At 34.7% G+C, this 13,720-nt stretch overlaps 1 protein-coding gene across 1 annotated transcript in view; it reads left to right on the top strand.

The window, feature by feature from the left end:
• Positions 1-6,562, top strand: part of COL5A2 (collagen type V alpha 2 chain) — a 144,932-nt gene extending 138,370 nt beyond the window's left edge. Inside the window, exons 52-54 of the mRNA XM_047773048.1 lie at positions 606-793; positions 3,662-3,901; positions 4,576-6,562. Of these exons, the coding sequence (XP_047629004.1) occupies positions 606-793; positions 3,662-3,901; positions 4,576-4,722 (575 nt within the window). The 3' untranslated portion in view covers positions 4,723-6,562. The remainder of the gene's footprint in view (positions 1-605; positions 794-3,661; positions 3,902-4,575) is intronic.
• Positions 6,563-13,720: the final 7,158 nt, after the last annotated feature.

Below are 13,720 nucleotides of genomic sequence, written 5' to 3'. Positions count from 1 at the left end.
TACATATACACTCAGATATGTGCATAGAGACATATGTGCAACAAAGTAATTGTGTGCTTATTAGACTGTGTTTCTAGCACCAAACACTAACTTGATATAACCTGCTTTAAAAATCTCTTCTACATGAAATAATTTTTAAATAGGGCCAGTGAAATAATTCATAGCATTCTAATTATAGTTTGACTCATTTACCTACTTCATTCATCATTTTGACAATACATTCTTTTATTACATTCCATTATTTGTTTTAAAATATTGGTTTTATAAATTTAATGAGAACACATTCATTTTTACAAAGCAACTTATGGTAGATTAACTCTTTTTGGAATAGTTCCTCATCTAGAAAATATATGTAATGATATTTTCTTCTCATTTGTGTTTCTTCACATTTGGCAAGGTGCCTTAGAATGTGCCTGGCACGTAGAAAGAGCCCATATGCATAGTAGTTCTTTTTCCTTAGATGCAGAGTATTTCCTTAACTGGGATTCTTTCTTAAAAGTCTTTAATCAATGAGTTCATATTTTCAAACCCCCTCTTAATTCTTTTAGAAACTCATAATGTTTGAAATGCTTTTTATTTAGCAAATTTTTTATTTTTGAAAATAGGTGAGTACTGGATTGATCCTAACCAGGGATCTGCTGAAGATGCAATCAAAGTTTACTGCAACATGGAAACAGGAGAAACGTGTATTTCGGCAAACCCATACAGTATACCACGGAAAATGTGGTGGGCCAGCAAATCTCCTGATTATAAGCCTGTTTGGTATGGTCTTGACATGAATAGAGGATCTCAGGTAATTTAGTATGCTTACTTAAAATTGTATTCATTGCTTATCCTTATTTATTTTATTTTAATGTTTATTTAGAACTATGCTCTATTGTTTTACCAGGTTTGTTTTACCATATTTATTTTGAGGTGATATAGTCTCATTGGTTACAACTGTAATATCATTGCAGAAACATGACTATGAATTAGGGAGTTCCCATTGTGGCTCAGTGGGTTAAGAACCTGACATAGTCTCCATGAGGCTCACTCAATAGGTTAAGGATCTGGGATTACCTCAAGCTATGGCATAGGTAACAGATGTGGCTCCTATCCCTTAGTGCCTTGGCTGTGACATAGGCCTGCAGCTATAGCTCCAATTTGATCCCTAGCTGAGGACTTTCATATAAAAAGAAAAAAACAACAAAAAAATACCATTATGAATTAAATTAACATAAATTTTGAATGATAATTTTCACATTGATTGAATATACAGAAGTAATTATTTTTCACATTAGTTCCTTTAATGCATTTGACACTGACAGTGGGGTACAGCTGAAGGGCTCTCGCCATGGTCAAAAGACAGGGATTACATTTAGGATCAGGCAACCTAGGTGACTCGTACCTGGATCTTTACTAACTTTGGGAACTTAGGAAGTCACTTAACCTTTTGAAGCTTCAGTTTTACCATTTTAAAGTGAGAGTGCTAATATTTATCTTACAGTCTCTGTGTGTAGATAAAGTACTTAATATAATATTAATATAATATCCAGTATTTGGTAAGTTACAGATAAATATTAGATAATTAATATATTATTTTTAGTAATGGAATCCCTTTGTAAACTTTATAGTATTATTTAAACTTAAGGCATTTTTATAATTATATAAATTATGTTAATGTTTTTATGAGTCCATTCCCTTCTATGTTTCTTTCATGGTCCAGTATTTAGAGTCTTAACTAGCCTTGCCACTTATGAGTGCAATATGAATCTTTTATTCCAGATCTCTTTATGATAGTCTAACTCTAAAGTTTTCTTCTCAACTTTGGTCTTGACCTTTTCTCAGAAATCATGTGCATAATAAACCCAATAGGAAGACATTATGGGTGTGTGCGAGATATACTAGAATCTACCATTATTTAATGAACAGGAAAATTTTTAAATTTAAATTTAGTTAATACATAATGTAAAAAAGCTCAAATGGAGCTTGAAAATAAAACTCAAACTAGAAGATGAGAAGGAAATATCCTATAGGAAATTATTTTTTTTTTTGTAGCTTACTATTAAGAATTTCTCAAGAAAGATGATAAAATACTCAAAATGAAAACCATACCCTCCTGCTCAACCACTCACAAAATTTCTTACAAAATGTACAAGACCTTCTCAGTGTAAAAACAAATGACTTGTTTACTAAATGTACACTGCTAGAATAATAAACCAAGAGAATTTAATAAATTGAGAATCAGAACTTATGTAAGAAATTCTTTAAGAAAATGTTTGTATGTTTAATACTTAGAAATCTGGTATATACCACGTAAAATTCAACTACAAAATACTTAAGTGAGAGGTCAAGCTTTTTAATATTGTTAGCTGTAGAAAATTATTTTTTATTATTTTTTATTATTTGTTTTTCTGAGCCAGTAAAAAATTCATAATTCATATTTTTTACAAGTTGGGTTAAGAAAGATTTTATACCAGTAATTTAGTCCTAATTCTTTTTTTTTGTCTTTTTTTGTTGTTGTTGCTATTTCTTGGGCCGCTCCCACGGCATATGGAGGTTCCCAGGCTAGGGGTTGAATCGGAGCTGTAGCCACCGGCCTACGCCAGAGCCACAGCAACGCGGGATCCGAGCCGCGTCTGCAACCTACACCACAGCTCAGGGCAACGCCGGATCGTTAAGCCACTGAGCAAGGGCAGGGACCGAACCCGCAACCTCATGGTTCCTAGTCGGATTCGTTAACCACTGCGCCACGACGGGAACTCCCCTAATTCTTTTTATAATTAGCAATAAAAACAGTGAGTTCCTTTTGATACACGATTGAACATCCACACCTATGCTCAAGTATATAACTTTTTCTAAAAATTAATATTCAAGATTTTTTTAAACAAATAGAGAATCAAATTCAAAAATTTAAGTAAATTTAAACTTTCTCTGATGAGTTACAATTATTTTTGGTTTCATCACTACTTGTTTGAGGTAGTAAAGACAAAGGTTCTTATGAATATTTATATAAATTTTAAGATATTTCTATGTATATAGGTAGAATATCTCATATGAAAGAATAAAAGTAATACTCTCCAAAATTTATTTGTCTGAAATTAAGACACACACACACACAGCTCTATAAAACCCATCCATATTACATATATTGGGGCCCAGGGCAGAACATTCCAAAATATGCTTCCTTGGCATATTCTTTTAAATTAAAGTTATTTAAGAAAAGGTTAATGCAAGAGGGACACTTTACTCCTGCTCTCTGTCTCCCTGAAAGCAGGAAATAAATCTCCCCTGTGAAAGGTGCCCTCCCTGTTCTGGGAGATAAAAAGATATCCTTATCCTCAGAGATGAGGAATTTAGAATCGAAAAGCCTGTATAAACAAACCTTGTTACCTCTTTACTAATTTACTACCCAAGCCCAAACTTTAAATTCCTTACCAATTAAGTACCCAAACCCAAGTCTCTTTGTCCTGTCAGTTCCTCTCAAATTTATTGTTTCTTTGTCTGAAAAGTATAACAGCTGCCTGCTTCAGCAACTTCTTAGGTCCCATTTCTAGACCTGTGTGTGACGAATTAAAGTTGTTTTTCTCTTGTTAATCTGCCTTGTGTCAGTTTTATTAGTTCAACCACAAGAACTCAAGGGAGTGGACACGAATAACAAAGACTCCTTTTGTTTTTCTAGTTTGTTTATGGAGACCACCAGTCACCTAATGCAGCCATTACTCAAATGACCTTCTTGCGACTTTTATCAAAAGAAGCCTCCCAGAACATTACTTACATCTGTAAAAACAGTGTAGGATACATGGATGATCAGGCTAAGAACCTCAAGAAAGCTGTGGTTCTGAAAGGGTCAAACGACTTAGAAATCAAAGCAGAGGGAAATGTTAGATTCAGATACACCGTTCTTCACGATACTTGCTCTGTAAGTACTTTTGATCCATTTTGATTGGGTTGAAGAAAAAAATTTACTTTGTTAAAAATACTGTCATGGTACTGGGGAGGGGCAATTTTACTCTGTATATAAACACAACAGCAGTTTATAGTTATTCCTTAGGGTGAACTTGAATGTGTGTTATACGTGAAGCACACTAGAGCATTTAATACAAGACAATAAAAAAAGGAGTGGATCCTTGCAGCTCTTTACAAAGTCACTTTGGTTCTCCCGCAAGTTACTTAATTTATTTCATCTTAATTCCATACTTAGAGTTCTATGATTCTAAAATATATAATCAATCTGAGGTACCTTATATTTTTCACTGACTTATATATCTTCCCCCTTGCATATCTAGATATAAAAAAAAGATTTAATGATGAATTATGGTTTCACTTGTAAAAACCAAAAAGGCTTTCATAACTCATGTTGTTGTGACCATTTGGGAAGTTGCAAAAGAACAAAGGGCAATTCCTCAATTTAAAGCATGAGAGAAATGCCTGCCAGGTAGGCCAGTACCTCACTTTATGTCACAGTGCTCTTACTTTTAAGTAATGCTCTAAAAATCATTCTTTTACATGATAAAAATTGGTTTGGAAGTTTCTGTCTGACATCTTTGGAATGATTTGTATATCCTCTTAACTCACTGCACCATTTAATTCCAGAAACGAAATGGAAACGTGGGCAAGACCATCTTTGAATATAGAACACAGAATGTGGCACGCTTGCCCATCATAGATCTTGCCCCTGTGGATGTTGGCAGTACAGACCAAGAATTTGGCGTCGAAATTGGGCCAGTTTGTTTTGTGTAAAGCGAGCCGAGATACATCGACAATGCACACCATCCCCACCACCAGTGACCACCACCATTCACAAGACTTTGACTGTTTGAAGCTGATCCTGAGACTCTTGAAGTAATGGCTGATCCTGCATCAGCACTGTATATATGGTCTTAAGTGCCTGGCCTCCTTATCCTTCAGAATATTTATTTTACTTACAGTCCTCAAGTTTTAATTGATTGAAAATATTTTGCAATACAGCAGTTTAGGTTTAAGATGACCAATGACAATGACCACCTTTTAAAAAAAAGTAAACTGATTGAATAAATAAATCTCTGTTTTCTTCAATTTATTTCAATGTAATACAAAGTTGCTTAGTATTTATGAGAAAATTCTTCTTCCTGGCAGGTAGCTTAAAGAGTGGGGTATGTAAAACCACAACATAGGTTTATTTCACATGGCTTCAGTTTGAAACATAGAAAGTAGTGCCCTTTTGTGACCTCTTATTCCCAGATTAACAATTAAAAATGAAATCAAAGTGTTTATCCTTGTGATAGAAACCCACATGCATGTCTTGATGTTGTAAAACTAAAGATAGACTCTTTAGAGAGAACCATGAAAATATATCAGTTTCTGTCCTAAATAGAATTTTAAAATAATATATATTCAATGGAATTTCTGCTCAAAAAAAGTGAACTTAAATTTTGGTAAAGTGTGGTAAATCTAGACTTCTTTCTCATTCAAATTTAAAGCTACCTTTCCCTTTTGACTCAACCTATCAATATAGATAGAAGTTAAGTGAGTAAGCCATTTGCACTTTCTTGTTTAAGAAGAATTTGATTGCAAAATAAATTCCATACAACTTTATAAACAAATGTTCAGGACCCAAAGTTGAAAGTCTTCCACATGTACAAACTCATCTTCCTCAAGCCTATAATGAAAAAGATTTAGAAACTCAGAGTTGCAGGACTCTGATCAAATGTGATGACTAGAATTAGAACATTTGGCCTTTGAACTTTCATAGGAAAAATGACCCAATATTTCTTAGCATGAGCTACCTCATCTCTAGAAGCTGGGATGGACTTAACTATTCTTGTTTATATTTTAGATACTAAAAGGTGCTATGCTTCTGTGATTATTCCAAGACTGGAGATAGGCAGGGCTAAAATGTATTATTATTTTTCCTTTAATGATGGTGCTAAAATTCCTTCTATAAAATTCTTTAAAAATAAAGATGGTTTCATCAGTACCATTTGTGAAAACGTAACTGTTAGATTTCCCGTTTCTGAAAGAAGGAGCATTGTTCCAGTGCCTTTTCACTGTTCATCTGTCATACTGTATCTGGAATGTTTTGTAATACTTGCATGTTTCTTAGACTAGAACATGTAGGTGCCCTTATGTCTCAAGGATTTTTTTTTTCCTTAATTGCATTTGTTGGCTCCATTTTTATTTTTTTCTTTAAAAATAAACAGCTGGGACCATCCCAAAGGACAAGCCATGCACACAACTTTAGTCATGTATCTCTGCAAAGCATTGAATTAAATGCACGCTTTTGTCATGTCAATGGTTTTTGTTTCGTGGAATTCCTTTGAACTTATGAGATCCATTTCATTTTCAATAGTGAAAAGTAGGTGTTGTGGTATTCTTTGTTTGCCATTTGTTTAAAAGATAAAACAACAAATACCTTTCATCTTGTAGATACTGGCTTATAATGAAAAATCAATTTGCAGAATCACTCACAAAGGCAACAGGACACTAATTCTCACTGTCTATGCCCTTAAAAATCTCAGGGTCATAACTATTGATAAAAAGAGAAAAGCAACTGATTTTTCATGGTTGAATAAACTGATAATAAAACATATGTCTCAATGTATCACATATGAATTTAGCGTAAATGTTTTCAGAGTTTTCTTTCACTATTTATTTCACAATATTGTTTTTCCCCAAATTGATTATTGAGCTCCACATCCTGAATTTGAATATGCATATACCTAAAGATTTGTGAGTTTTGTTTGTATTAAAACTTCCTCCAAGGCCAACTTAGAAAGGTTGTGCAATTTCAGTTGAATGAGACAGAAATGTGTTGATTCTCTTACCTCAAAAGCACTAATAACTTCTGGCTATAGAAATACCACTTCTTATTTGGAGTTCATACATGTTATAAATGTGATTCTTCCCCATTCCAGGAGCCCTCAAATTTCTTGCCCAAGTTCCAGATCTATAGGTCCCTTTAGATTAGAGTACTTCTTTCCTTTGTGCCCAATAGGCACCTCAAACTCTACATCATCAAAAGTGAAATATCTACATCTGGGGAGTATGGGTGACATTAATCTTTTATTACTTTATTAAAAATGCAAATGAAAAATCCCCAAATTAACAGAAATGAAGAAAAAGCAAAGAAACACAAATGTTACCCCAAAAGTTCCAAACTCATAATACAAAATTTGGCAAATTATGACCAGTTTCAATATAACTGATTCCAATTGAAAAGAGATTCAAAGAAATTTTGGAGAACAATTCTTTTCAAGAGAACAATGTTACATGGCAGAAAGCAACTGAAAAAAAAAATTCCTCAAACCAATGATTAAAACTATCTCACTCAGAGTCCCTGTCCCGTCATGAAAAAAAGAACCATCTCAAGATAACTCTTTTCTTTGAAAGTATAAAGATTTTAGGAGACACTAAGCATAATCTCTTAAAAGCTAATTTGGAGGCTGAGGGCAATGATGGACAAAGACAACCAAAAGCCTGGAGCATGGAGCAAGCCAGTAAATAGGCTGATGCTTTCATCACACTGGCTGGCTTACCCAAGAGTAGCTTTTCTTAGCCTTCTTTATCAGTACATCATTTTACTCAATAGTGAAGTGTCAGCATTCCCCAGGGATCAGTCTTTTTCTCTTTATTCTCACACTCAATACTGTCTTATCACTGGCCCTTATCCATGCATGGCTTTAATTACTGTCTAATGTCATTAGTTCCAATGTACGTACCTAATCCAGATCTCTCCTGGGAGCTCAAGAATTGCACATGCAAATGTTTAACTCACCAGCTTCCTTTGGACTTCAGGGGTACTTGTAACTCATTATGTTAAAAAGAATTATGATATTTGTATCTCAAGGCTGGTTTATTTTCTATGTTCCCAATATCCCAGGTAAGAGCCTCATAATTCATCTATTTAGGCACCAGAAACCTGATAGTCATTCTTGTCACCCCTCTCTCCTGGCATTGCTACGTATTTTCATTGAATGAATGATGAGAAAACATACACTGTGTGACTGGAAAAGTATATTTAGAGAATATTCATATTTGATGTATGTACTAGTGTGAAGCACTTATTATCACTACCATATTATGATTACTGTTTATAGTGTATTAGCGGATAGAAAACATAATAGAAGAAATGATTCTATGCACAAAAGCAATAGCAACATACAACACTAAGGACTTAATATGACAAGTCAATTATAGAGCCTGATAGAAAAAAACTGTAACTCTTGGCTGACATAATGTAAAATCATATGAAAATGGGAATAATTGTGCCTTTTTCTCACATAGGGAAGTTCATTACCTGAAAAATGTAATTCTTTTTCCTAAATTAATACATAAATTAAGTACAATCTTACTCAAAATCCCTATAGGATCTTAAAAGCATGGAAAATGATGAAATCACTTTAGGGCTCATTAGAATCAAAAATATGCAAGAAAGTTAGAAGGAATCCTCCCCAAAATAGAAATGAGTAGTCAAGACGTGTCACTGTTCCTACCAGACATGAAAAATAATAGATAGCTATACACCATAGTGAAAGAAGAGGTTAGAATTGAATCTATATATACTAGAATTTAATGTATAACTGAATTAATTCTCATTTATTCAATAGATGGTATTAGTTGATAGACATTTATCACTTTAAAGAATGTTTTTTTTTTAATTTTTTTTTTGTCTTTTTGCCATTTCTAGGGCTGCACTCGTGGCATATGGAGGTTCCCAGACTAGGGGTCTAATTGGAGCTGTAGCCACTGGCCTATGCCAGAGCCACAGCAATGCGGGATCCAAGCCACATCTGCGACCTACACCACAGCTCACAGCAATGCCGGATCCTTAACCCAAAGAGCAAGGCCAGGGATCGAACCCATAACCTCATAGTTCCTAGTTGGATTTGTTAACCACTGAGCCATGATGGGAACTCTAAATATTTTCTTCTCATTTCCCAAGTGGACTTAATATTTCAATTTAAAAAAAACCTCTCAATATATTATTTGTATAAAATATTTTGAGTAGTTTTATAATCTTGGAATGATAATGAAAAGAAATATATAAATAACAAAGTAAAATGTTGAAAGATCAGATTCTAAATTTAAAATTTACATTTTAAATCTATATTATAAAACTCTCAATAAGCATACTTACAAGCTTGTTCAAACAGGGAAAAATTTAGTGATAACTATGACAGAAAAGACTTCATATATTTTACCTGCAAAAAGCCCTTAAAATTATGCACAAAAAAATTAAATTATGCAAAATCCCGTATAGATAATTCAGAAAGCCATAATATAAAGGCCAATAAATATGTGGAAGATATGTAATATCATTAGAAATAAAAAATGGTATGAAAGCAGTCAGATATTACATACCATCTATCTGAATTTGACAAATGTTAGAATGTCTGGTTGTGTTAGCTGTAAAAGAAGATGCAGGAAAACACTCAAAAACACTTTCTGTCTGTTTTTCCTACTGGATGTGGAATGAATAAAGTCATTTTATCAAATCAGTTTACTTAAAATTCCTGTAAATGTGACCAGTTATGGCTAGAAGTGATCTGGGGTAAGATAAAGAGCAGGATACACTGGTATTTTCCAGGACAATGAATTTTTAACAGATGCTTAGTAACTTAAAATATCGCTTGTAAAAATTGCAAATACAAATAGAAAATAGAGTGGAACTTAAAATTTACATAACAAAACTGATTTCACAATGGTGACCAATTCATTTACTCTATAGCCTAAGAATCTGTTGTGAGTGCCTGTTTTGCATGTGTATTTCATGTAAGGATATTGGTGTGTTTTTTTTTGTTTGGAAAGTAAAATGATTATCCAGTTAATGCTACAGGAAGTCATTCCATGCTTTATATGTTGTTGTAACCATTTTAACTTTTAGTGGGTAAAATAGACCAACACACCAACTGAATTGAATACATGGTGATAACTGATCTCAATGGAGTATGCACGGTGGAATCATAGATGTATGCCCTCTAAACAAGGGGTTTGGAGAGGAAGAGGAGCAAAGATGACTAGCTAGAAAATGCTTCTCAATGAGTTTTAAGGGATAAAGATGGTGTCTTGAGAAATGAAGTCATACCAGATAAAAAAGAACAGCATAACAAGGCATGTGGTTCTTAAAAGATGTGGCTTGTTTGGGCAACCCCAAATGGGCCAGCATGGCAGTCAATTGCATACAAGGGATTGTTGGAAGATAAAGTAGAAAGCTTTACCATGAAGGTACATCAAGCTAAAGAGAATGAAAATTATTCTGAAGGTTTTTTTTCTCTTTTTTTAGCTCTTATTTTTGTTCTCAGCTAGAGGGTGTAACCATACTCTCTAGAGGGGCCTTGTAAATGCCTGAGGAAGGTGTTTGTCATTAAAAAAAATTGGGAAATATGCTAGGCTTTTTGTGGATGGGCCAAAGATGTTGAATATCTTGCATGTAGGCTAATACCTTAGAACAAAATCTAAAGTATCAATAGCATTCCCACTGTGGCACAGTGGGCTAAGAATACTACTGCAGTGGCTCAGGTCACTTTGGAGGTGCTGATTGGTTCCAGGCCTTGGGTAATGGGTTAAAGAATCTGTGTTGCTATAGCTTCAGCATAGTTTGCATCTGTGGCTCAGATTTAATCACTGGCCCAGGAACTTCCATATGCAGCGGGCACAGCCATTAAATAAATTAGTTAATTAAGTTAATTAAATGGCAATAAAACTTTTACTGCAAAATACTGAAGTGTTTTAGGCAAGTAAAACACATGTAGTGACTGCATCTTGGAAAGATCACCTCAGCATCAGTCCTCAGGGAGAACTTTTTAATGGGGAACTGCCAACAGAGAGACTAGTTAAAACAATTTTGGAGGAAAAGAAACGGAATGAGAAGTCAATACCACTGAGGATGGAGAAGGAGAGAGGGACTTGAGAGATAATTAAAAAATAGAATCAACATAATCTTGTTAAAGAGTGGGATGGTAAGGAAGTGAGACATTTAGGATTATTCTCCGGTTTCTCACTTTTTAGGTAGCTGAATGGAAGATGACGACATTTACAGTATGGGAGATAGAGAACAAAATAGTCTGAGGTTGTAATTGATGTATTTGTGGAGCATCTCTCAGGGGATAAGTTGGGGATTAGACCTAAAAATATGAGAGCCATCACATCGAGAAGCTATTAGAGCTTGGGGTGGGAATGAGGTCACTCAAGAAGGATGTCAAAGGAGAGCAGTGAGCCAGAACAGATCACCCAGAAACACCAATATTTAGGGGAAAAGAGAGAAAGAGGAAAATCATGTTCCTATTATTAGGAATATTATTTTTTCAGTTCTAGGATCCTGAACCTTGGTTGTTAAATGTAATCGTGAACTTTGGAAAAGATTGACTGAAGCCTCCTTTGATGCAAGAATGCAGTTCTTATTCTCATTTTTACACTAAACTCAAGAAGATCAAGAGAAGGAAATATGAAGAAAGATGAAAATTCTGGTTGAAAATAAATCTGAGCAAAGATACTAATGAGAATGTTATATATAATAAGAAACCATAAAGATAAAATTTTACTAATTGAGCATGATCCTATATAACTTGTACTTTTAATTCTCTGCTGGATTTTATTTTGATACCACCAATACACATAAATGGTACTTAATTCACATTGATGCCTTACCATGAGACTATCATCCAAGTTAAACCAAAAACATGAAGATTACATTCATTTTTATCTAGGAACTTAAATTTCACATTTTAAGGAATACCAAAAACCTGTGCATATAAACAATGACGGTTAATTCCATTAATATTAGAAGAGTTTGGGCTGTGCCCACATGAGGTAAAAAAAAACGTGGATCAAAGTGTAAATAAATAGAGGAAGGTAGATCTGCATTGTGAACAATTTTCCCACCAGCTGGAACTGTAATGAGATTGATCTTATAATGAAAGGCAGCTGGGGATAAAGAATGACCACATCTGTTAGTCACTTTAATGAGAAAAATGCAACAGAAATTGAGGACAGCTGTAGTCAAAATGTAAGCCCTAAAGATTCAGATAGGAAGCTGCTGTCCAAGTCCCTCCCTGAAACATCAGACACGTTTCTTTGCAGAATTAATGCTGTTTTCTGTGGATTCTTGCAGGCAGTGGCAGTCTTTGTGCCTTCAAATCTGTGCTCCTGCTGCCTCCATGGGGGACAGTTTCCAGGTGGTTTAAATTCAAGGTGAAATTTGAAAATCAGATCCAAATTGTTTTTATCAAAATCACAAATGATAACCCTCATTCTGTTTAGTTTCCTCTATGCCCTGATAACTCTTGAGTTAATCCCAACCTTAGCCCTCAAAATTAAAGCCTCCTTTTCCTAAACCATTGAAAACTCCAGGATGCCAACCAGACTCTGCGATGCTTTCTTCCTTCTCATCACAGTCACACCATACTGTCCTTTTGCCCTTTTCTTTGGAAGTTCTGCTCCCTAATGATTTCATTCTGGAGCCAGATGATTTCATCGACCATCTGTATAAGACTACTTTCCAAATCTACTTAGCCGCCCCTGACCTGGTATTCTCCAATCAGTCACACATTTTATCATGTTGAACCACCCTTCCAAATGAATCACTGTCATGGTGAACTGCCACGTAGAAAGCTCTGCGGAAGACTGAAGTTGCGCAACTTTCCACTGAGTTCTGTGTTAAATAGAAACATCTCCTGCATGACTTCTGATGTCCTCCTTTTGCTGTCCCCATTTTCCCCTCTTAACCTAATTTCCTCAGTAAGTATGTCTACACCCTGTGACTCTTCCCTCAGTCTAGTCTTTGAAAAAAAAAAAAAAAAGTTCTCTGTGTCCTTGCCAAATCTCTTTAGTCTCATCCTTTTCTTCCCTAAAATGTAGACTCATCCTTCTTTATCCTGCAACAGGTTCATTATAGAAGAATGTATTCATTCTTTATTGCCTATAAACCTGATTCTGTTTCACTATACTTCCCTTGAACTTGTGCTCCCCTTAAGCAACAGCCGACCAATATTTAATATCATTCTTTTGATGGGTCTCCATGAAATGTAGATTAGAAAAAAAAAAAGACAAAAATCTGTCACCTTGCTATTCTAAGCTCTTTGGTGCAGACTCTAACACCACTACATGAAACCCATGCTTCAGCTGAAACTGGGCTAATATAAATTGCCAAATATACTTCACATAGCCTTTCCTGAATGCCTCCAAAGAGGCATGATGGTTCCATTCTTGTGCCTTTCTAAGTGCCTTATATCATTCTTTCTTTCTTTGTTTTGGTGACATCCATGGCATGCAGAAGTTCCCGGGATGGGGATGGAACTTGAGCCACAAATCCCCACCTGCTAGGCCACCAGGGAACTCCTTTCTAACTTTCTAATACAACTTATTACTTTGAGTCCTGTGACATGTTGGTTTCTAAATTTTGTGGAATCTTGTTCTATTGCTCAAATCTTTTTGAGCATGTAGTTCTGAGCTTTGCATTAATAATTGCTCAATAATGTCATTGAGTTGATGTAAATAGATTTAGGTAGCCCGGATTTGTCACCATCCCATGACCATGGAATAATCATTCCTGTTTCTAATTCTCCTTTTTTTTTTTTGGTTTCTTACTCTAAAGTGGCTTTCATTTTCTCCAGTTTACCAAAATCATACCCTTTTATTGTACAACTCAAGTTTAATTTTCTTAAAGAAGAATGTTATGACAGTATAATCATCACTGGCCAATTCATTTTCTACTCTACTACCTAGATCTTGCACGGTTGACAGAGCACAATTTAGCACTTAA

Source organism: Phacochoerus africanus, chromosome 3 (assembly GCF_016906955.1).
Source record: "Phacochoerus africanus isolate WHEZ1 chromosome 3, ROS_Pafr_v1, whole genome shotgun sequence".
Classification (NCBI taxonomy): Eukaryota; Metazoa; Chordata; class Mammalia; order Artiodactyla; family Suidae; genus Phacochoerus; species Phacochoerus africanus.
Note: the sequence above shows the minus strand (reverse complement) of the source record. Positions and strands in the feature narration are given on the sequence as shown.